The following is a 23119-nucleotide window of genomic DNA, read 5'->3' on the forward strand; positions in this document are numbered from 1 at the left end:
AATACTGTTGAAACTTATTCATGCCATGAGTTCGAGACCCCTACCTCCCAGCAGAGAAACGCAAGAAAGAATTCCATGGCTATTCATTCAACTTCCGACCTCCGACAATGACCATCTCCGGGCGTTTTGTGCATGATTTTGTTGTTTCTTTTTCCTCGACGTGTCGGAAGCTGTGCACTGTCGCTGATATTCCTTCAGAAAAGACGCAGGCTGCAAGGTGGCGGGGGCGAGCTGAAGAAGAGCAGGCTGGTGAGGAAAACCAAAGGTGGGAAAAAACAATGGAAATCTTTAGCTTTCTGGCTGCCTCGTCGGAGATAGTAATAGAGGCTAAGGCCGGGGCGTGGGCAAAGTCGTGAAATACTGAATACGTGCAGGCAAGGAAAGGCAAGGGAAACAGAGCAGGGGTGCGCGCTCTGCTTCTGTCGAGGGAGAGGCTTCTCGTGTTTGGCGCCGACGTGAGGGGTGCGAAAGCTTAGTTCAATGTCGGGTACGGTACATGTCGTCGTGCTGTGCATAGATTTCGTCCAAGACTGCATTGGAAGGCTGTGGGGGAGCGTGGGACCACAATGTGAGACCCGCTTCAGCCAACATCCTTCTCACCAGATGACAGTGGACATCGACGACCGGTGGGTGCCAAGAATACCTCGGACTATGTGCACGTTGTTGAAGTGGGATACGCATAGTCAACTCCATCGCTCCTGCAAGTCTGTATGATTCAGATTTTGGCTGCATAGAGGACGTCATGGCACCGTGGAGGTACCACCGGACCCGGCCAAAGGGCTCTGAATAATTCCCTCACGAGACTACATGGCGGACTCTTTTGAGACCGGATTCACCAAACACTGCCAACGGATAAGCCATGCCAGTATTCCTTCTTCCTACCCAGAGACCTGGTAAGTTAGCATTCCAGAACGTCTCTTCGTAGGATAGAGTTACTAGTCGACGACCAAAACTCTGTTGACAAAGTTCGTGTTCGCCTTGTTTTCCATCGTTGTGTATCTCCAGTCACCAAGAGCAACGCCTATTCGACTCCTTCTAGAGGTGCATTGGTCCAAAGTCTAACAAGTCCAGGATTGCTCTGTGTGGGGAGGGCAACGTGAATAGTTGGAGACATGTCGCTGATAGTGACGAGAGAACATCGGCATTTGAATTATTTCTTTTGGAGACTTGACTGTCCAAAAGCAAACAACCTGAACAGTAACCTATGTCCGATGGCTACAACGCGGGTGACTGATAGATGTCGAATCAATCATGACAGCCATCTCCAGTCTGCCAGAGTGTAGTCTACAAAGTGACAAAAACAACGTGGACCAGAAACCCACCCGCACCCCGTCGCGCTAAGACCAAAATTCTTCTGGTTATCCAGATTGTAAACGTCCTCTTTTGTCGATTTCTCGAGCTGATCTCATCCTTCATGCGAGATTGCTGACTTTTGCGTGCAGCATCTCTTGTTGAATCTGTTCCACTTTTCAAGTCGACTGTGTGATGGTAGCATCTTCGTCACCCCAGACGTAATGCTAACGACGCGCGGCTGCTTAGCGTCATGGATAAGGCTATTCCCACTGCAACGGGTCTTGGCGGCGACGATTGCACCTCAACGGCCAGGGCTAGCTCCTTCGAGCCCGAAAGAAGAGGAGCTTGTATGCTACCTAGTGTATAATCGAGTTAGCTCTTCATGACTGTGCTGTACATCTCGTTACCACGTTGGCGCCATGGGAGGCGCCTCGCGATGCGCTGGAAGGCGCCGGTCCCGCCGTGGTAGCGTGCATCCACCAATGCGGATAGACTAGGCGTAGTAAGCAGCCAGCGTCTGACAACAAACGTTCTCTGGGGGCACGTGTCTGGTAGCGTCACTTTGGCCAAATGAAAATGCCATGTCAATCCAAAGTTGCGTGGCATCAACCGATGCTAGTGTTGAAGAGCTCGAGTCTTGGCGGATGAGTAAATCGCATATAGAACATGCAAAATTGAAAGGTATGCGCAGTATCAATTGAGCTGGGCGTATCTTGTACTCCATGTCGGTGTGGACGTCGCAAGCGGCGCTGTTACGGGTGGCGTCATTGCTCCTGCGGGTGGACGGGCCGGTCTCTGAACTTGCAGTCTGTCCTGTGCGGCGCAGCGCCTTGCCTGGTTATGCGGCGGCGCGGAGATTAGTGGCAGGTCCAGAAGTGCCGCTAGTTTCAACCCCCGGAGCTTGTGCCACCGGCCAACGACGGCGAAGACCACGGAGATGTGTGCGTTGACCGATCTTGTTGTGTTGTCCGAGAGCTCGACTGTTGTTTGATGCGTTGTAGGATTCGCCAAAAGGCATCGTCCACGATGGGGCCGGATACATGCGTACTTCTCAACCACGTTCGGAGAGGAAGCAAGCTAAAAACAAGGTACCTGACGATCTGCCCAACGGCGTCGAAGCCCGTCTCACGTTGTACAGGGAAGACTTGTACGCAACAAGAGGGCAGTCCTCACCGCAAGACGTAAGCATTTTGATGACCGAGACTCGCCTGACCAAAAGGATGGAGTCGAATGCAATCGTCGAGTTGCATATTGCAAGGCCGCGTGATGTGCATCGCAGTCTGACTGCCGCAATGTCAGATGATTGGGAAGCCGGTTGTGTCTCCGTTCTTGTTGCCACGCGTAGCGCTAGACATGGATCCAGTTGCCAGGAGAAATCTTTTGTGCACTTCATCCTTCAACTCTTGCTTGGTGGGCGTGCATGCCACAACTCCTGGGCTGTGAATACTCATTGATGAGACGAATGATTTCTGAAATCGACCAGATCATTGTAGAGAAAATCGACTGAATTATGTACGAGAAGTACCTCGAAAGGACTGACCAATGTACTAGCTCCACGAATCACAGAATCTGTAATCTATATTAAACGCGTTAGATCGTAAAAATGGACAATTCTGGGAGGGTTTTCCGGTGAAGTTGCGCGACAATGGATGCTCGCCAGAAGTTGAATATGATATTCCAGCCTTGCACACGGCGCCACGCCTTCTTTAGCAATTACATGATGTCGCAAACCTGGAATGTAGCAAAAAGATCGCAGCGAGCTTAGACAAACGAAGCAGTCGTAGAGGAGGCCAGGTAACAGTCGTCTCAATCGTTTTTTGTGAGCCGGCCGTCGAGAAGCTCTAGGCGGCCAAGACCATGGCGTTTTGTTCATCGACCCGGGCAAGATGGAAATCCGCTCTTCAGTCATCTTCTCGTAGTGTTGACCATGACCAAGCCACAGTCGGGGTCCGGGTATCATTAGAAAACAACTGCGCCGGAGGAAATTTTCTTAAAATGGACGGTAAGGCGTTGCCATGTTGTGTTCCTCCTCTACCGAACCGAGTCCTTGAGGTTCCGGGTACCAATGACCGTTGTAGGGCTGTACAGGTCCGGGTTGTGTGCCTTCGGGCATACTCACAAAAGGTTGCCAGTTGGGGGGCATAGGACTGTGATTCATGGACTCAGGCTCTGGAGGGTGTTCCATTGGGGAGATGTCATGCGCTGAGTGTCGCTGAGGCTGGACTGGTAGACCGTTTTGAAATCGTGGGTCTTGAGCGAAAGCTTCTGGGCCACCGTAAGACATGGATCGCTGTAACCCTGGCCAGACGGGCTGATCTTGACCTGGAAATTGATGTTGCGGCATCTGATCGATCTGTGCATGCGGCGGAATCCCCATGGGATCATGAACAAAGGGCGAAGCCGATGTAACAGGCGGGCCTGAGGCAGACCAATATGCGACCGAAGATGCATCAGACTGACCGTCTGATGGTGTTTGGCCAGAGTATTTTTGATTCCACCCGTTAAAATCAAAGGAAGGAGAGTAAGGGAAATCAGACTGAGGAATCACTACATTGTGTTAGAGGGATCAAATTTGGAAGGAGTGACACTTACCACCGTGGTGATTCTTGATATCTACAGAACCGTCCATGTGGTGGCCGATGGGGTACCCGGGAGGAGCATCTGGAGGGATGGACTGAAAAGACCCATACTCGTCAAAGTGACCATGCTCACCAGGATTGGAACCGCGAGGAGATGACGATGTTGAAGATGAAGGAATGTGGGAGATACTGCTTCGCTTTGTCGACTGCGCTCGCGATTCGTTCGTGTTTTGCTGCTCAACCGGATAGAAGTTGCACTCTTTTTTCAATCGAATACAGTTTGAACACCGCCCCTGAGGATCATCGGGAGCCAGAAGACATCTGATTTTTCTCCGGCGGCAGTGACCTAAAACCGGGTCAGCACGAGATCTGGTGCGAAATATTGACACATACCACATGCAACAGAAGTGCGATGGTAACCAAGCTTGTTGCGCCGTTTGTCGGAATTGGGAGAAATCGAACTCGACTCTCCCAGAGAAAGAGACCTCATGTGCGGCGTAGTCGACGTCCGTTCAAAGGACGACAAGGACGAGATGCTTCCCTTGGATGTTTTGCGCTTCTTGACGGCGTCGTCGAGGGTTGGGTTGGAGAAGGCGTGAGGTCCAGGAGAGTGTTCAGGGCCAAGTCCATTCAAGCCAAAAGAATGGTCCAGCGGCTGCGCAACCCTCGTGACCGAAACCGGACCGGATGGATTATATGACATTCCTTGGTGCAAAGACCCTGGGGACACGACGCTGATGCTCCGGTTGGGGAAGAGGTGGTGACGGCGGTGCTTGTGTGCTACGAGAGACCCCACAGCCATAGACTCTAATCGGTAATCCAGAAGGGCGTATTGTTCGCATTAACTATTGAGCCGGTCATCCGGAAGGGTGGAACCGTCCGAAATCCAAGTTTGAGGTAGAGGCAGTAACTCGGATTGTGCTAGCAGCCTCTCGAGGGATGTTTTTCAGGAACAACGTGCTGGCGGCATGGAGCTATTTCTTCTAAAATGGCCTGGCCAAGGAGCAAGCGGGGGGGCGGAAATCTAACCAGGACATAGATTTAGGCGCAAGGACGAGTGGACTACACGTTGCCTGGGCCAATCAATACGAAGTGGAGGTACCCAGCACTAGGTCTGGTGAAAAAGACGGTAATTGGTAATGCGAGCGTCAGCCGGCCGCCAGCTCCGAGTGGCCTAGAGGTAGTAACCTTATTCTCACAGCAAGTGTGAGCATCCTTCGCGCGCTGCTGATTATCAAGGCAATCTGATGGTAGTGTGGCGACGAGGTCCAAGCCTCTCCCTCGGGCCCAGCGCATTCGAGCAGGGCAGCCCGCCGCCGCGGTGGTGGTGATTGGAGCAGACGCCCTGGTCCATGGCCAACGGGGCTGATCTTGGCTGCTTGTGGCAGGAGGTGTCACACATCCCTGGCCGACGGTGGCGGCGCAAGCAGAGCGATGTGCGGGATGGATGAGGGTTGTTGTGGAGGTAGATGCTGACGAGGTTAACAACAGACGACGTGGGATTTGGCTTTGGAGCTGGACGCGAGACGCGAGACTCGCGGAACATCCCTCTTGCCGGCGACCACGACCGCAACCTCTCAACACTCCAGACAGGACACCCTCGCCCACCCCAATTGCGCTCAATTCACGCCCACATTTTTTGAACGTCCTCACCTTTGTGACGACACCAGCTGCGCCGCGCATGCAACTCTTTCACACTCTCTATCCTCGCCACCGCTACTCTAGGATCGGATCCTTCGTCCTGCCCCCGTCGTGTCAGGCCCACGAGCCTCGCGTCTCCAGCGACGCGCAGGGAAGGACCTACCTAGGTTGCTCATCCTCCCGTCACATGCTCCTTGCATTCGTCGACCTCAGCGTGGTGCAAACCTCTTCTCCACGATGCTCGGATCGTCTCCTTGGCCTGCGGTGCTACTGCTTGGCTGCTTTGTTCGTTGCCGGGTTTGAAAAAGTCGTCCATGCAGGCCTCCGCTGCCTTGAGAGTGGGGTCGCGTCAAACTATCTCACGAATTGACCAGTGGGGTGTTTTTACTGCGAAAATGCAACCTAGGCTCAGCTACCGCTTTTGGCTGTCCTGCCCGTCTTGTCCGCGAAGATCCTGCCAGATTGTCGAGTTTCATCTTGTCAGGCTGGTCCCCATGCACCAGGGCATGCATACAGTTCCCAAACTGGATGTCGGAAGAATTCGACCCAACCGCTGCTCTTCGCCTGGGGCCAGATCCTGGGACAGCGCCTCGGTGCACCCGAGCGTTCCTGCAGTACGGTCCTCACTCCATATGCGGTGAGACCCTCACCATCTGGTCCGTGGGATTCGGATGCGTTTGTGAGATTTTTCGTGTCCTTCCAAAACCCCGGTCGTCTTGATGCTGAAGCTGACATTGCAGGTACAATTGCAAAGTCTCCCTAATCTGGACATGTACATGTCTGACCCCTGTCTCGCAGTGGTGTGATGATCCCAGAGGTCTACAAAAGCTATGTTTCATATGTAGATGCAGACATGTTGACGCTATAGGTGCGTGGCATTCCAAGTCTCTCGTCAAAAAGTCAACAGGTTGATGTGCTGACTCGTAACGCATTCGGCTCTCTACGGAAAAGCGAGAGCGGCGCTGAATCTAGATGCCTGGTGGACTTTGATCGGCAGTTCGGCATCAGATGTTGGAGCTAGGGTTATGCTTGCCACGTCGAGAACCACACCATCCTGGTGATGCCCAGACTATTATAGCTCGGATTGATGCCACCTTGCTGTGTTTGAGAGTGACGAGAATGGCAAGTCGTCACTTTTAATTAGTGACAGGCGTCCCATACGTTGTCAGCTTTGTTGCAAGTCGAGCTGACGATGCGCAAGTACGAGCAGAGCGAAGGCGACAATATCATTCTCGCAAAAAAGCCCCATCGTGTTCGCGAGTGAATGTTGGAAAGTTGCTCGCGGGGCCAGCCACGATGGCAGGAACCAGGATGAGCTGACCATGTCCTTGCTTGGTCTGGTGAGTTCATCTGCCAAACGCCTTTTTGGAAAAACTTGCATCCCATCCAATATAGACGTGGTCTTGACCCTCCACAACGTCGCGATCATGTTCGCGCTAATGCTGCCTGACAAGTCTTCCAACTCATGGACACGAAATCCATCAGTCAATCAGTCAAAGGGTGCATCGCGCCAGGGTCCCTGGCCAAGCTCATTCGGAGCTGACGATCTCCCGGGCGGAAGCTGGGGTAGCGGCTTTCCAGCTTCGGGCATGCGAGGGATGGAAAGATTTTTCTCTCCGTCTTCTTCAGCCAATGCCTTGCATGAGTCATTATCTATTGGCGACCTTCGCTACGACGATTGATTATAACGATGCTGTCCTCGCCTGGGTGCAATCCACCGTCGTTCGGGCTCAAACGTGGAAGATGGGCGTTGCGAGATTGCGATTCATGGACGGTCATTGCTGCCAAATCAGATTGTCTTCGGTGCGAGTGATCGTCATTCGATATCAGTTTCCCAAGAGATGGCCAAGGTCACGTCGACTGCGCAAACCAAGATTGATCAGCCATGATCTGAAACTGTGAGGTACCATTTTGCCGGATTGTGGACAACATGATAAGACCTGAAGACGATGTTTGTCGAAACCTTGATGCCTTGCCGAGGCTTACATGTGGAGTTTGGTTGACTGCAAGCATGACGAGCATTCGGGGCATCAATTACTATTCTTGATCCCGTGCCGTGCGCGAGCTTTTTGGTATTTCTCACAACCCAATTGGCCTCGTTCTTTGAAAAGGGTCCTCACGGCTCGCGGATGCCTTTCTGACACCATTTCACTATAAAACATGTTTGATGTTGATGCTCGGGGTTTGACCTTCTTGCCGAGGGGACCAATGAGAGCCCCAACAATCATGGCCGGAGAATCTGCTCAACACACTCGAGCTGCAAAACATGAAGTGCACGGTGCCGACTCCGCCTCGAGGCTTCATGAGGACATATTAGGTTCGCTCCAGGCCTTATCTGAGGCGGTTCGCACCGAGACGGGTCGAGCAATGCTTGCGATGCCTGTCGTCAACGGACTTGTGATGTAAACATTTTGTAGTGGTGAATCGAAAACCTCCAAGCCAAGATTGTTCAAGAGCTACCAAGATCAAAGTAAGAAGGCTTGGCCGTGGCTCAAGAAGTTTTCTCTCGTTCCATCGTCAAATATAGTGATTTGCCCATCCACTCTGCAGTTCCACCGATTGAACTTTTCACCAGTGACTTTGCTGTTTGTTGTGGTCTTCGTGTTGCGCGTCTTTACTTGCCATTGCAAGTTGTGTTGCCCAAACTGATCACGAGTTCACCTCATCGAGAGGGTGTGGTCTTAATATCTCGGACCCTCGCCATTGGTCGCGGATATTCGACGCAAAGACTGCGGCTCAGTCGAAAATCTTACCGCGGACAAGGCTTCGGGCATCCTAGAGGGGCTGAAGAATCGACTCAGGCCTCAGTTCGCAAGGTCTTCGGATGGATAGCCAGCGCCCCGGAAAGTTGTCAGCCTGGTCAGGCTTCAAGAGGGTGCTCCTCGGACATACGATGCCGTCATGCTACTCGTCATATTCGGCCTGTACCCAACAAACTATACCAGAGTCAAGGGGAGTTTCATGTTCGGTTCAGAAAGTGCCGATCCATGTTGTGCATTGTGTTTTCAGAGTGCATGCATGTTGACCATTGCTGCATCCCAGGCAGGGTCGTCGCTTGATGCTCCACTGCAGCTGACTCTCCGGGGAATGTTTGGACCCTTGGACGTGCAGTGATTGAATGAATCATGGTAGCTAGTCGCAAGAGAATTTTCTCAAAAGACTTCGTCCCAGCTTCTAGGTCCACGCGAGTAATGCGCTGCACAAGTGTTGGACTTTTGCATACAGACTGTCCTTGGCGGTTGTAGCGTAGTTTGTCGTGTGAGAGGCCACTTGTTCCGACCTAGCCCGGACACTGCTGTTTGTAAGCCTTTTTGGGCAAAGAGCAATATAATCGTTGAAAAGATGAGCGTCCAAGTGCTGCGGGGTTGCTGATCCCAAGTGTCAACACAGACGAAAATATGCCCTGTGCCCTTCGGGGCCACCCGCGCCTCCTTGTCGATCCCGTACAGTGGAGCAGAATGCTCCGGGGAAGTACGGGGGAAGCCGCTCGTGATGGTGGCAGGCAGGAGGACTGAGCATGGTATTGATCCAGGAAAAAGCCCGGCAAGGAAAGCCCCGCCAGACGGGTCAACCAAGGAGTTTGTCGAATCGCATGTATGCTCGCAAGCCTCGAGGAGCGCAGGCTGTGGCAGGTGTCTCTCCCTGGTCGGGTTTTCCGAACCTTGTTTGCACCGGAAAACCCCACGCTGCAAAGAATGGCGATTCTTTGGTGTAGAACCCTGGGGAATTCGAAACCGACTCCGCGCCTGCATTGTCATGAGACTGCATTGTTGTGGTGACAGGCGCCCATGAGCGTCTTCAAATCAGAAGGCGGTGCTGAAAACGCTGGGGCAAAGGCTGGGCGTGGGAATAAGCTCTTGCTCCGCATAGACCCCAACTCTATCTTGCCTCTGGGGACCAGGGTAGATTCTTCCCGTGCAGTAGTAAACATAGATTTGCAAGGGCATCTATTTTTCCCTTCCGCCAACCACCTGATTTTCCTATCCGACCAATCGTTGTATCATCACTGACTGTGGACTAGAAAACCGTTGCTGGAGGCAGGTCATGTGGAACGGGAAGATGTTGTTTTGTTTCAAACAAAGGTTGAGTAGACCCTAAGAATTCAACATCAGTTTTGCGAAAGATTTGTTGAGGAGGCAGTGTTGATCAGATCTACGGCCGAAAGGAGCCACTCCCAAACGTGATCGGTGGGTGCTGCGCAAGCCTCGCTTGACGCGGAAAGTGGCAGTTATCCTTGCCATGGTCTATTGAATCTGCGCCACACTTGCCTGGAGGAGTAGGTTCGCTTGCGCGAATCTTCATCACCAGCTGGATCGAGAAGATGAGGCCTTTTCAGCTTTCATCACTTTCCAGCTCTCATCAGGTCCAAATCTCGTGATACGAAGTCCATGGGTTTGTCATTTCGGCTGCTCCTGAGGTGACTGAGATTGGCAGGTTAAACTCTAGGCTTCACTCTGCGTGAATTCCCACTTTGCCAATCTGCCAACAGACTCTCCCGCATTCCGGACAATGCACAATGTCCTCTCCAAGGTGTCAGACGTTTTCCAGCCTTCAAGAATTCTTTCCAGGGATAGACTTCCGACTCCGGTTGCCCGACCCTCGCCGAGGTTGTAGTTCCCTGATGTGATGAAGCCGATCAAATCGTCCGCGTCCGGAACTGGTGGATAGTCGCCGCTGCCCGCCTGAAATGGATCATTCGATGGATCGATGAGGGTGGATGCAAGATATGCCTCAACATCATGTGGCGATGCGCCGGCACCAGGTCGGTTTCGTTGTGCGGCCTTTTTTTGTTGTTTATTTTTGGACTTTGGGTCTGGGAGCAGGGACAGCCACTTTCTGCGCAAGTCTTGATCTTGAGGTAGACGATAGATGCGCGCGCAGGTGGTTGGTGTGCCACGGGCGACGATGGTCAGTTTGATGTTGAAGAGGGCGATTTGGTGGTTGGGAAGGGTAGGGGATTCTGCAGCAAGAGCTGCGGACGCCGCTTGCGATGACAGTTGACACAAACCAGGCTTGGATGCTTCCGCTGAGTGCTGTTATTAGCATGCATCTCTCCGATGTCTCGATTGTGACTTACCAGAATTCGATGCCAAAAATTCCCAATCGCAGGCCCAGCCTCTTCCAACCTCGCCCTTTCTGTCTTTGTCCAATCTCACACTTTCCCACGCAACTCTCTTTGCTTTGGGCCTCTTTTCCCAATCAGCCTTTCGTTGAAGCGTTTCCGCTTCATTCCACTTCATACCGGCGTCGGTGCCAGGGAAATCGCCGGGAAAACACGGGACGCCCGCCTCAAAGGCAAGCTGTCGTTTTTGATCCAAGCCACCGAATCTGACGTTGCCTCCGGTGGACAGCGGATAGTACATGAGGCTGTTCCAGACAGCACTGACGCATCTCCACGGAAGAAGGACTGTCCATGTGCCAGCGCTTGCTCCAGCTCCACGAGAAGCAAAGAGCAGCAGGGGTATTTTTGGGTCGGTAGGTCGTGCTTCGGGATAGGCGCCAGGCTTTGCTGCCGTCTTGCGCCGGTTGATAGACTTTTGGCTGGGGAGAGACCGCTGAGCTGCGAGGCGCAGTGATCTGTCAAATATGGCAGGTCCGGCTTGGGTGCGGTCAACGGGCCATTCCGCAAGAGTCTGGAGGAGACGCGAGTGCGAGTCCTTAGTAAGTGAAGGCGTCGCCGTTTGTGGTGGGTGATGCAGTCGCGGATCCGAGACCTCGAATCCAAGAAGTGCGCCAGGGGGTAGATGTCCCAAATTGTTCAACAATCTCAGTTGCTTCCAGATGGCACCGGGGCTGCCCTCAGCATCCAGTTGCGAGACTGGCTCAAGAATACCATTCAGAGCCTCGGTGGCTCCAGGGCCGGTAATTTCGATACTCCCGATTTCAAAGCGCAAATCCTCTACCGAGACGGGAGGGCTGAGCTTGCGAATGTGCTTCCACAACTGCATAAACGCCGAAGGATGGACCCTAACGAAGAGGCTTCTTTTTGAAGACTTTTCCGACGCATCGGCATCTTTCATGTCGACATCCTGTGTTGATACCGACTGCCAGATGATCGTGACTGGTGCAATGGGCCTTTGCGTGGTTGAAGTCTTTTCGGAAAGCCATCCTTGCCATGCTCTTGTCCCATTTCTCCATTTTTGCCCCCTCATTTGCCGGAGTCCCTCAGAATCAACGCCCAAATCTTTCAGCAACTTTTGAATATTCTCCTCCCGTCCACGCAAGCCAATGGTGGCCATGTAGCTCATGTCCCAAGCTATCGCGCCTCGTGTCACGGCTGCTCGATGGCTCGGTCTGTAACACTTGAGCGTCGGCGCCATTGGGATCGCGAATCGCCACAGCGGTTCCTTTGGAGGCGTCATGTGTGCTCGCTTGGTGTGGAACATGTGCGTGGGAAGCCATTGCTTGTTGAGCTGGCGTTTCCGGTATCTTGCCGGCGGAGTTGGGGGGTTCTTGAGATGCTGTGTCTTGACGCGTGCTTTTCTGGTCTGTATCTTGTCGGAGCTTTCAGCAGCATCTTCTTCGGCGCCTGCGCCAGATTCCATTTTGGTCTTTTTTGCCTTGGCCTTGGCGCTGAGTATTTGCAGCCTCTTGACGTTGTCCAGCCTCAACCGCATATGACCACTGGGCTTCCTTCGTCTCGACTGGACCGTAGGTGTATTATCCTCGACCATCTGTAGAAAGTCAGAGCATGTCTTATGAGAGCGTGAGTGAACGTACCTCTCGCGCAGCGCGCGACCTCAACCTCTTGGGAACCTTTTTGACATTGTGGCTCGCCGTCCTCCTCCTGAGCTCCCTAGGGACTCCCTGAAATGCCCGTGTGCTCAAGCCCTTGCGTGCATTTCTCATGCCATCTTCCAGGGCCTTGATCTCGAATTGTCGCGCTTTTACGAATTTGTCGACGTCGATTTCGCCGTTCTTGAACGCGGTGCCAGAGGCTTGGGCGGCGATTTGACGGGCATCACGCGTGCGAGCGCGCTTGTTCTGGCGACCATTCTTTGCGTTTGGTTGGGCTCCTGGGGGTTGTTTGCGTTTGTCGGCCATGTTGGGTGTCGGTGTGTGGTGGTATAAAGCGCGGAAGCTCTGACGAAATCTTCGGCGCGCGACCAGGATTCGCGTCGTCAGGTGCGGATGAAGTCATCTTGCTGGACCCCGACCACAACCAGGAACCTCCTCCTTACTTCTCCTTCACCTCGACAACAACCCGCGACCGCTTTGCAAGCTTCACCCGCATCGACGATTGAGCTGGAATCCCTCCCCATCCAGCCCCGAGTCGACATTCACAATGGCAAAAGAAAAGAACTACAACCCCGTCCAAGCGCAACACAAAGCCGACAAGGCTCGCGCCCTCAAAAAGTCCAAGGCCAACGTCCAGGCGCAGCGCAACGAGCGCCTCGCGAAGCGCAACCCCGACCGAATCCAACGTCAAATCGACGACCTCAAAGGCGCCGAGGAGCGCAACCAATTACGCCCCAAAGACCGAGAGACGCTGCACAACCTCGAAAAGGAATTGCGTTCGATCAAGAAGGCTCGCGAGGCACTCGGAGACAAGGCGCCACAATTTCACAGTGACAGGCGGCGGGACGGCGGTGATGGAGGCCGTGGAGGCGGTGTTCTCGGCAAAAGAAGAAGGGGTGGTGATTTCGACAAGAACGACGCCAGCGAAAGCAGTGAGACGGACGAAGATGCCAGGGACATTCCCATGCCTCGCGATACGCCGCCACCGATTCCGCGCAAGCCCAGAAAACAAGACGATACCTCCGTTCATTCTGGTCCTCATGCGCTGCCGGCAAAACCCGGCGCCCCTGCTGGACAGCCTGCGGAGGTCAAGACAGTCTACGAGTCTGCGCCTGTGCATAGGGATCTGAGAAAGGAGGCAACGGCCCGCTTCATGCCCGCGGCTGTTGCTCGCAAGGTTGCAGCGGCAAAAGGAGAGACACCGGGGAAGCTGCTTGAGCCCGAGGAGCTGGAAAGGCTGGAGAAGTCAGGATACCGTGCTGGTGGTCAACAACCAAATCATGAGAAGGAAAAGATTTTGCAGAGCAGTAAGGAGGATGCAGAACAGGCGGCCGAGGCAGCGATTGAAGAAGCCGAGTACAACATGATGAATGCCGAGGCGGAGATTGAAAGCCAGGCTAGTCTGGGGGCAGAAGAAGAGCGGTTCGAGCGGGAATTGAAGCAGGTGGAGATGGAAGAGGTCGAGGATGAAGCTTTTGCAGGCTAGATTTGAAGCATGAAGAGACTCACAAAAGGCAAGGCGGCCACGAGAAGAATTGACCATCATTTCGAAGTAGCTACAGCAAAGCTAACTTTCAGTAAACTGTATCCGAGCAACCCACGATTCATATCCTTTCCGAAAGTTCCACCAGCCATGATCCTTTGGTCCTTGTAGCCACGATACCTCCCTGTCGTCTGTCATTTCGTAGTAAAGAAAACAAATCCCGAAGTCGAACGTCGTTGCGGTCTAGAAAATGAAAAAAAAAGTAAGGAGGGCAGTATTCAGCAGCCCCATGATTTAGAGCGAGCCGACAAGTGGAAGACTGATCCCAATATCTGAGTAGGGTTCGTCTTGACGCACAGCAACTCGGCCTTGAGTCGCGAGGCCGAGAAGGTGCATGAATCCCTGGGCGGCGACAATCTTCGTATTTTTGTCTGGGTCAATGAGCTCTTCGAACAGCACCTCGTCATTCTGATCGACCTGTCCCTCCTCGTCTTCGTCTTCATTGGCCTTCTTCTTCTGCATGGTCTCGAAAATGAATTCGCCAAACTGAACCATCTGGTGGTCGAACTGGGCATTGGCGAACTGGGACTGGTTCGCTGTCTGAGTGTCGACACCTGCCGCCGCTCCGTAGAGCTCGAATTCGTCATCGCCGATCGCCGCGTCTGAATTGAAAGCACCCAGGGTGTCGTCAAAAACTTCTTCCGGCTCCATCTCTTGTCCTGCAATCGCTTGGCCGTGTGAAGCTCCGCGGCCGTGAAGTGGACTAGCGCTCACCATGCGGCTAGTCCTGTGGCCAAGAGAACCTGCGATTCCAATGGAGCTGGGACCCCCCACGGATGAAGGGAAACCGTGTCCACCAAAGCCGAGCGCATTCCGTGCGCTGGCGGCAACTGAAGATGCACGTGCTGAGGCGTTGGCGCTCCACGGAAAGTGCTGAGACAGCTGTGACTGGATCTCTTCTGCTGCCTCACGACCCATTTCCACATCCTCATCCCCATGGTAGACTACCGCGTCGTCTTCCATGCCACGGCCAAGTTCATCCTCATCCGAGCGTTGGCGAACACGACGGTCCTCGGGCTCATCTCCTCCTGTTGACTCTCGGTGTCTACGTTTCTTCTGAGGGGCAGGCTCTCGGTTGATGCCAAGTGATCGGAGAAGCTCCTCGCCTTTGAACATGTCCAGCGGGCCTGGAATGCCGGTGAGACCAGAGATGGCCCCGATTCCTCCGAGCCCACGTCCCAGCACCCAGTATTCAGCGTTCTTCTTCGCCTGGGCTGCCACACGAAGATTGAATTTGTGTTGAGCAGCCTGAACCATGTTTTGGAGGTAGTCCCTCTGCCAGGCCATCAAGTCGGAGTTCCTAAGCTCCATGGTCGTGTCAAAGGGGATAACGCGCGACTTCCGCTGGCGCTGAGGTGCAACGCGCACTGGCGAAGAAGACTGAAGAAGTTCATCTTGGACGGAGTGCTCGGCAGGAGGGGAGCTCTGATGCTCACGGACAGACGAAAGTGGTTCGCCATCGGGAATATTCATCTCGTCGCCATATTGGGGCAGGTCCAAGTCCATGTTATCATCGAACTGGGGTTGTCAGCTATTATTTCCCTGGCATGTGGAAGGGTACTTGCGTTGAAAGTCGCTCGCTGCTGAGCAATTTCATGATCTGATCTTGTAGCTTCACTAGCCGGTCCACGTGAGGGCGATTTTTGAGCCTCGTCTTGGATTTCGCGCTCAATGAGATTTCCATCGGCATCAAAGGCGAAGTCCGCATTTGGATCGAAACCGTCGTCTTCAGGGTGGCTGCTGCGACCTGCACCTCCACTACCGATTCCATCGTCACCGGGTACGGTGAAGCCACCGAAGTCGCCTGCAGCAGTGTCTGACGTGGAGAGGTTGATGCCGCCCACAGGTCCTCCAATGCGTTCTTCAAGATTGATGCTTCTGCTTCGACGCGAGCTTCGAGGGGACAGCGAAGCATTGGTAGTCGAAACGTCCAGGTCAAGATCCAGCGGCTCAAAGGCGAATTCGGGAAGAAAGCTGGGGTCATCTTGCAGCAGAAGCTGTTCCGGTCTGAGTGATATGCTTCAGTAAGACTTCAACAGTATTCTTAACATTTTGAAAGCTTACCTTGCGCGTCCAGCCTCAGGATCAAGCACAGCAGCTTTGACCACGTTCAAGGTGGCACGAATACTGTTGTGCGCGTTCTGGCAATCCGCCAGGATGTACGTACACTGCTGAAGATAGACACGCGTCACACCATACCTGGAAGTCGAGTGTCAGTGGTGAAGTCATGAGCAGTTGAACGAGGGAATGCTCACAGGAGGTTGCTCTGAAGACGCAAGGCCATTGGAGCCTCTGGCATGAGGATTGTTTCGCAAGCTTTGGGTACATTGACGTCGAGGATCGCCTTGCGGTTGACCTTCTTCAGCGAAGATCTTGAGCCGAGCGTGGCCACGAGCCTGCGAGCGCGTGAGCGAATGGTTCCGAGGTCTTAGGATGCATCTTCACTTACCAGACCGTGGCGACGCCATGCTTGCGGGACGTGAGGACTTGAGGATGCGATCAGAAGTCGTTTCGGTCAAGAGCTGAGCGCAATGCTCACCTTCGTGGCTGTAAAACATCTTGGCGAGATGCAAAAGACGAGGAGCTATTCGGACATGGAGGGAGGGGTGAAGGATGGTGGTTTTAAGAGCTCGGTGGGTGAAGGAGAGGTTTATGGCGGGCTGAGTCGGGGTGTTGGAGTGTGGGTGGGAGGTTTGCGGGTGAAGTTTGGGGGAGCTCTTTCAAGAGGAAGCCACAACCCACCGCAACAGCGCAGCCAGGCCGGGAAAGCCGAATAAATACTGCCGAGCAAAAGACGGCATGACTATGAAAAGCATACAGATTGGTCGGCTCCCCTTTCTACAGGACTTGGACCTTAGGCATGCAGGTGCACGAGGAGTTATCGTGTAGTTCGCATGCAGCGAGTATTCATATTGATAGAGCTCTACAGAGGGCAGCAGGCAGGCGCCGCAAGCGTTTGAGCCCGACTGAGGGAGGAGCTGGTGGTCGCGACTGCCACACTCATGTATACATGGCCTGTTTGGGCGTAGTGCGGTTTTGGCACGCACACTTCTCTTGCTCGCGATATTCACATGATCCCTTCATCCTGTCCTTTCCTTGCCCGTGATCCTCACACGGTCCGTCTTCCATCTCCCGGCCCCTGCGTTTCCGCTCAAACTGAAGCACCTGAGAAGATCCATCATGGACGAGGCCACCGCCCGGTAAATACTCGCGTTTCCCAGACCATTCCTAATGAAAAGAAGGAGAAGCTGAACCTTTTGCCCCAGAAACGTCCTACAAAGGATGGATGCCTGTGTCGACACGATGGAAGAAAATAGCACAAAGATGTTGGAGACGATTCATGAAAACCTCAAAGTGACTGCTGAAATGAAGGGTCTCAAAGGCCTCATTGAACAGCACCTGAGGAAGAATGACGAGTTGGCTGACAGTGAGGAGGGTAAGTGGCCTTGCAAACAATGAACATCAATACTGACGAAGTGCAAAACCAATAGATAATGACACAACGTTGATCACATCAAACCGCGACATGTCCGTAACCTCAGTTTTCGGCGACGAATCAGACCTTGGCGTAGACGTACAGAGCGGCACTGGAGACGAAATGAACCAGCCTGCGACAGACGATGCCACAGAAGACTCGGATGATTCCGTCGAGCTGCTTCTTACGGACGATGAAGACCACCCACGCAAGAAGCGTAGACTCCGCGAGCCTGGTGACTCTAGCTCTCAAGGAGTACCGGACGAGAGCGCCAACCTGGTGGCCCAGCCAGCACATGCAACCAAGTCCATCCCACAGGCCACAACGTTCGAAGCGCCACTCCCCGTCTTCTATATGCATCCGACAGACGGCAAGATCCAAGCCTCTGACTTCCAGCAGCGGTCCCCCGATCTATTTCGTCAATCCCTCCTCCAAATTCAAGAGATTTCAAAACTCTCATACTGGAAGTCATACATCAACCCGGTCACCAAGTCCTGCATGAATGCGTACGTAAAGTTTCGCGTGCCTGCAAACAAGGTCCGCTGGAGCGACACCTACCCTCACCGTCAACCCTGCAAGCTCTGCTCAGAGCGTAGCTTGATCTGCATCGTCCTCGACAACGAGGGTACCGAGCTCGTGGTCCTTGGTCCTCAAGCCGAACAAGAATAAAAAGGAGGTGATCATTCCCAAAGGATTCGGTGGCTCTGCGCGAACCATTTCCGCTAATAGCCAGGGAAATCGAGCTGAAGAAGGATGCTGGCCGATAATGGCGACCTGCGGTACAGGAAAGGACAACAAGGGGTTGCTCTAGCTGGGGCTCGATGTGTTAAAAAGGCTGGGGAGAGCGGGCTGAAGCCCATAAAAGCGTGGATTAGTTCGATAAACTTCAGCTTTCTTTTGCCGTCAAGCGCGGAAATTCAATGTCTCTTTCTCCCAGCGGCGCCCGCGAGGGTTCTGTGATAGTTTTTGACGAAAGACATCACCAGCAAGTCAGGGCCTCGACGCAAGTCATATCTACACGAGCGCCTGACTTCTCCCGGTAACCAAATCTCTAGCTTGTATATTCCCTCTATCTCCTAATTGCCGTGAGCTTGAATGCTCCTCAGCTGTATACAGTATACTTGAACCACACAGATGTCTTCGAGTTGGTAATTTCTTAGTTAAATCAACATACCTTGTCGCTTTCCTTTCCTACCAGCGGTTCTGGATCAATCCGAAGACCCGTTCCTGCATGTTCAGCCATGTAAAGCTGCGAGTGCCCGCAAAGAAAGTTCGATGGTCCGATGAGCATCCCCACCACGAACCCTGTGAGCATTGCATTGAGAACAATGTGTCTCTCCTGCATCCTCGGGATGGAAAACTCGAAGACGTCGAGTTTCAACGTCGATGCCCTCACCTCTGGCACCAGGCCATCGAAGAAGTGAAGGAGATTTCTGAACTCTCGTACTGGCGGTCTTGGGTCAATCCCAAGACCCGTTCATGCATGCAGGCGTATATCAAGCAGAGGGTGCCGGCGAAAAGAATTCGATGGAATGACGCCTATCCACACATACAACCATGCAAGGACTGCACTGAGCGAAGTGTTCAGTGCATTGTCTTGGGACAAGAACTCGACGAGCTGATCGTTCTTCCCAGAGCCGAGAAAGTGGACTGAAAAGTACGTCGCTTTCGGGAGGGAAAGACGCCTCGATACCACTGTCACGAGCAGCGATCAACTCCAGTTGTTTCAATTTCGGTGGTTGTTTAGGGGAACGTACAGGGAACTTTGGGCTGTAGAGCGCACCAATACGGGGAGAATGAAAATAGTTGTCAGGGGCAGAGCGAAGAGTTGGGATGAGGCTGAACAGGTTGACTAGTATCTAAGTCATTGCAGGTGGACATGAGCAGGTATAATCTGTACAGACAGTGCATTGGCTGCTGGAAAGTTGGCAGCAGGACGCCCGTGCTCAGTGAAGGCAGGAGCTGGTGTCGCGACTGCCACACTGATGTACATATCACCCTTTTGGGCTTAGTCCGGTTGTAGCCGCCTGCACTTTCGTTCCTTGAGATCCGAAACTTTTTGAGCACCTTTTTCAGAAAGACTACGCATGTTTCTGCGTGCAGACGCGACCAGACCTGACCCAACTGGACAAGCGACGGCACGCAAGCCACGACGTGACAACCCTCAACGACCTGCCCATGTTTACAAAGTTATCTGACAGAGCCAACCGCAAAGAGAAGAAGCCGAAGGCTTAGAGGGCGCAGTCATGGACGAAGCAACCGCAAGGTAAGTCAGCAAATTTCCCAGATCACGCCGAACGAGAAAGACAGCTAAACTTGTCACTTCAGGGCAGTTTTGAAGAAGCTAGATGATTGCATCGGCACCATGCAATCATCAAATACTAAGATGTTGGAAACGATTTCGGAAAACCTCAAGAACGTTGCCGAAATGGAGGCTATAAAAAGCATGGTCAAGAAGAGTTTGCGTCGCAAGGCCTCTGACGGTAAGGAGCCCCGGTGCAAGGACTTTTACAATTAGTACTGACGGAGTAAAACATGAGCAGGTGACAAGACGCTGTCAGAGGAAGCCCAGCTTTCGCCTACGCCCAGCCGCGACACGTCCATCTCCTCAATCGATAGCGACGGTTCCGTGATGGAAATGGATATAGACATGTTTGAGAACGACGAAGACGCCGAGGACGCCGAAGACTACGAAGACTACGAAGACGCGGGCGAAAGCACCACCATGGTCGCGCAGCCACCTCACGCTGGAAAGACAATCATTGCGCCACTTACACCTTACGGAACGAAGTTGAGGCTCTTTCTGCTCCACCCAGGCGACAGGAAAATCGAGGACGAGGAGTTCGAGAGACGTTTTCCGGAGCTGTGGACAGAATCCCTTTCACAGATCAGCGACTTGACCAAGCTGACGTACTGGAAGTCTTGGATCAACCCCAAGACCCGGTCGTGTATGCATTCATATATCAAGCTGCGTGTGCCCGCAAGGGAGGTTCGATGGTCGGATGAACATCCCCACCACGAGCCCTGCGTGCATTGCATTGAAAGCAACCGCCAGTGCATCGTCTTGGACGATGAGGGGAAGGAGATGGTTGTACTTCCGAGGGTGACAGCGACAGCCCCAGAGGAGTAGGAATGAAGGCCTATGGCAAAATATGAAGACTTTGGACCTTCGAAAAAGTGGTGCGAGCCGGCTGGAATGGTGGTGATGGTCGAAAACAGAGGCGATACCTCTCTTTGATGTCGCAAGTCACGCGGTGAATCAAATGGGGGAAGGGATAGAATCTGTGGTCAGCGGCATCACTGAGGGGTTTGAATAGGTCACGGATGGGCAGAACTGGCTTGCTGCTGAAAAATAGGTAGCGACTTTAAGGAAAATGCCAGTGGTTGAAGTCTCCCAAGCTACCTTCGCACATGAGCACGAATGCTCCTTGTGTTGTCCAGCACTTAGAAACTATGTGAGGGTCTGTCATTTCGGTTCGCGGAGACTGAAAGCTCCATGTGTTGTTATGTCAGGACCTAAAAACTATGTGAGCGTCTGTGTCATTCCCACGTCGGTTTCGTTGTGTTTTCGGATTCGCTCCGCGCCTCCAGCTGGCCCCCTGTCGTGCTCTTGTCAAGGATGTCCTCAACACGCTCAACACCACAACGCCTGTACCAACGACGTGACGAAGGTTGCATCTTGAAAAGCGTCACCGACGCACTGCAGCATCTCACTTTGGATCAATGCCGGCAAATTCGTAGAGAAAATTAGACGTGTGGATTCGTCCAAGCACTGCAGACGCTTGCCTCAGCGCTTGCAACCTTACTGCCTGCCGCTTGCATGCCGGAAAAGTAAAAAGTCTACCTTTGACCAATCCTCGCTATGCTCATAGCTCATTCAAGCTCGTCTATGGTTCTCTTGAGTCTCGCCTCAAAATGGGGGCATTCAAGCCAAACTCTTGGCCTTTTCCTCCGCCTCCGCAATCTCGTCCTTTGTGGGGATGGGTACCGCCCGGTAGAGCAGGATGAGCGCGGAATGGCTTTGGCCTGGAGAAAAGATCAGCACTAGCTTGATTGACTTGCACGACAAACTTACCTCCGCCCGACAGAGTCTCAATCCGGTCCTCGTCGACCTCGGAGACCTTGTCGTCGTTGAACCACCACCACTTGCCATCCTCAGCCTTTCTCTTTCCGGTGCTGGGGTCCTTTTGGCACTCCTTCTTGACGAAGGAAGTGTAGTGACCGCTGTCCGCCGTAGCGCCCTGGTGGGTGATGACTCCGCGGAGCTCGTAAAGTCCAGTCTTGCTGCAAGCCTCGTCCGCCAGCAGCTTGCCATCAACCAACGCCAAAAGCTGCTTCTTTGCCTCGACAATCGCAGTGGCGCGCTCGGCCTCAAATTCTGCATCCGTCTTGTACACGGCATCCTGCATCTCGACGTCGCCGCTGCCAGACGCCTTTGCCTTTTCCGCCTCCTTCTCAGCCTGCTTTTGCTTAGGTTCCTTTTCGCTCGTCGAGCTCTTGATCTGCTGGTCCCTCTCGTGCTCGGCCTGGTTGCGCTTTTGCCTCTTCCTTGCGCGCTCAACATCCTCTTCGTCTTTCCTGATTTCGCGAATCTTGTCTCGGACCGGAATGAGAAGCTTCTTATGGTCCTCGCTGCAGAATTCCACAATGTCCAGCTCCTGGGGGAAGGTGACCTTTCTCATAATCTTGGCCTTCTTGCCAGTGTCTCGGCGCCAGTCGAAACGCATAAAGTGGACTGGAAGGTACTTGGGGAGCCGGGTGATGCGCGAAGTCTTGGTGTAGACAGCGTTGCGACCAAGGACTTCTGAGTTCTTTTCAATCTTCTCGACCATGCCAGCAGCCAAGCCCTCGCGAAGGTGGTTGACCTCGCCTGTGATGTGGCAATTGAGCTTGAAGAAAGTGTCCTCGCTGTCAATGGCTTGTTCCCCGGCATCCTTGGCAGCCTGCTCATCGCACTCCATGTGTGTCTCAAACTTGCCCGACATGTACTTGTCGATAAAGGACACGTCGCCAGCGTCGCCCTCTTTGGTCTTGAGCTTTTGGCGCAGCTGCGTAACAATTTGCGACCAAGCTTCCTCCGCATCCTGTTGTGCGTACCCGCGGCCGTCTCGAGATTGCTGCGCGAATTGAGGGAAGGCGGTCCGGAGGGCGTTGAGGAACATCATGGGAGGGAATCCTTGTTGGGTCTCGGACATTTGCTTGAACAGGTCGCGGAGGGCTTCAGTAAGGTCTGCGGACGCTCCAAGACCCCCAAGGCCGAATGAACGAAGGTCGCTGGGGCCGGCAGAGCCAGAACCACTAGGCTGTCAGCGCGTCATGGGGTGCATTCATTTGGACTGGACATACCTGGCCTTGTAGCGCGAAAGCTCCTCCTGGAGTTCGGGAATTGCCTTCAAGGTCTGCAGTGTCGAGTTCATGTAACATGTGTTGCCCAAGTTCTGCAGGCCCGCGGGGATTGCACCGACAGCTTGTGCTGCTTCGGCCTCCGTCATGTCCTCCAGGAAGCGAATCTGCTCCTTTGGCCGCTCGATGTTGCCCTTGCTGTCGCCCGAAGGCGTTCCCATCATCATGAAAGTGTGGCCGGGCTTGACATTGAGCTTCGACAGGTCGGTGTCATCCTTGAGTTGTCCTCCCTTGACCAGAATCTTTTGACGTTCGGGCTCGACGCCGGTGAGAGAGTATAGCTGGAACTTGAACGTCTCGCCGGTCGAAGAAGGATCGAGCTCGACATCATACTTCTTTCCTTGATGCTTGACAACCACTGTGGCGCCGGTCAGCTTGACTGCAGCTTCGGAGCTTGAGCCGGGGTGGGCGCGTACCTGGAATCGGCTCCATCTTTGCGGGATGCGA

The 23119-nt window shown here is 53.5% G+C and overlaps 8 protein-coding genes across 8 annotated transcripts; 4 read left to right on the top strand and 4 right to left on the bottom strand.

Annotated features, from left to right (window-relative positions):
• Positions 1 to 2015: 2015 nt before the first annotated feature.
• On the top strand, positions 2016 to 2747 carry BKA78DRAFT_294546 (uncharacterized protein; the record flags this gene model as incomplete). The annotated part of the gene is made up of 2 exons (XM_066886368.1): positions 2016 to 2234; positions 2295 to 2747. The coding sequence occupies 2 exons, from the start codon at positions 2016 to 2018 to the stop codon at positions 2745 to 2747; spliced, it is 672 nt and encodes a 223-aa protein (XP_066745292.1).
• A 536-nt stretch (positions 2748 to 3283) lies between these two features.
• Positions 3284 to 4575, bottom strand: BKA78DRAFT_294547 (uncharacterized protein; the record flags this gene model as incomplete). Its single annotated transcript, XM_066886369.1, has 3 exons — positions 3284 to 3840; positions 3886 to 4218; positions 4266 to 4575. The coding sequence occupies 3 exons, from the start codon at positions 4573 to 4575 to the stop codon at positions 3284 to 3286; spliced, it is 1200 nt and encodes a 399-aa protein (XP_066745293.1).
• Positions 4576 to 9955: 5380 nt separating this feature from the next.
• On the bottom strand, positions 9956 to 12557 carry BKA78DRAFT_351835 (ribonucleases P/MRP protein subunit POP1-domain-containing protein; the record flags this gene model as incomplete). The annotated part of the gene is made up of 3 exons (XM_066891246.1): positions 9956 to 10539; positions 10591 to 12187; positions 12234 to 12557. 3 exons carry the CDS (start codon positions 12555 to 12557, stop codon positions 9956 to 9958), a joined length of 2505 nt encoding a protein of 834 aa, XP_066745294.1.
• Positions 12558 to 12798: 241 nt separating this feature from the next.
• Positions 12799 to 13737, top strand: BKA78DRAFT_351836 (WW domain binding protein 11-domain-containing protein; the record flags this gene model as incomplete). Its single annotated transcript, XM_066891247.1, has 1 exon — positions 12799 to 13737. One exon carries the CDS (start codon positions 12799 to 12801, stop codon positions 13735 to 13737), a length of 939 nt encoding a protein of 312 aa, XP_066745295.1.
• Positions 13738 to 14028: 291 nt separating this feature from the next.
• Positions 14029 to 16352, bottom strand: BKA78DRAFT_351837 (Rec8 like protein-domain-containing protein; the record flags this gene model as incomplete). The annotated part of the gene is made up of 6 exons (XM_066891248.1): positions 14029 to 15312; positions 15579 to 15801; positions 15859 to 15993; positions 16050 to 16190; positions 16244 to 16280; positions 16334 to 16352. The coding sequence occupies 6 exons, from the start codon at positions 16350 to 16352 to the stop codon at positions 14029 to 14031; spliced, it is 1839 nt and encodes a 612-aa protein (XP_066745296.1).
• Positions 16353 to 17118: 766 nt separating this feature from the next.
• On the top strand, positions 17119 to 17938 carry BKA78DRAFT_351838 (uncharacterized protein; the record flags this gene model as incomplete). Its single annotated transcript, XM_066891249.1, has 2 exons — positions 17119 to 17230; positions 17286 to 17938. The coding sequence occupies 2 exons, from the start codon at positions 17119 to 17121 to the stop codon at positions 17936 to 17938; spliced, it is 765 nt and encodes a 254-aa protein (XP_066745297.1).
• Positions 17939 to 19515: 1577 nt separating this feature from the next.
• Positions 19516 to 20399, top strand: BKA78DRAFT_351839 (uncharacterized protein; the record flags this gene model as incomplete). The annotated part of the gene is made up of 3 exons (XM_066891250.1): positions 19516 to 19535; positions 19598 to 19752; positions 19813 to 20399. 3 exons carry the CDS (start codon positions 19516 to 19518, stop codon positions 20397 to 20399), a joined length of 762 nt encoding a protein of 253 aa, XP_066745298.1.
• Positions 20400 to 21194: 795 nt separating this feature from the next.
• On the bottom strand, positions 21195 to 23104 carry BKA78DRAFT_330925 (ubiquitin carboxyl-terminal hydrolase 14; the record flags this gene model as incomplete). The annotated part of the gene is made up of 4 exons (XM_066889832.1): positions 21195 to 21295; positions 21345 to 22567; positions 22616 to 23030; positions 23089 to 23104. 4 exons carry the CDS (start codon positions 23102 to 23104, stop codon positions 21195 to 21197), a joined length of 1755 nt encoding a protein of 584 aa, XP_066745299.1.
• Positions 23105 to 23119: the final 15 nt, after the last annotated feature.

This window comes from Phyllosticta capitalensis, assembly GCF_038381095.1.
Source record: "Phyllosticta capitalensis strain CBS 128856 chromosome Unknown BKA78scaffold_4, whole genome shotgun sequence".
Classification (NCBI taxonomy): domain Eukaryota; kingdom Fungi; phylum Ascomycota; class Dothideomycetes; order Botryosphaeriales; family Phyllostictaceae; genus Phyllosticta; species Phyllosticta capitalensis.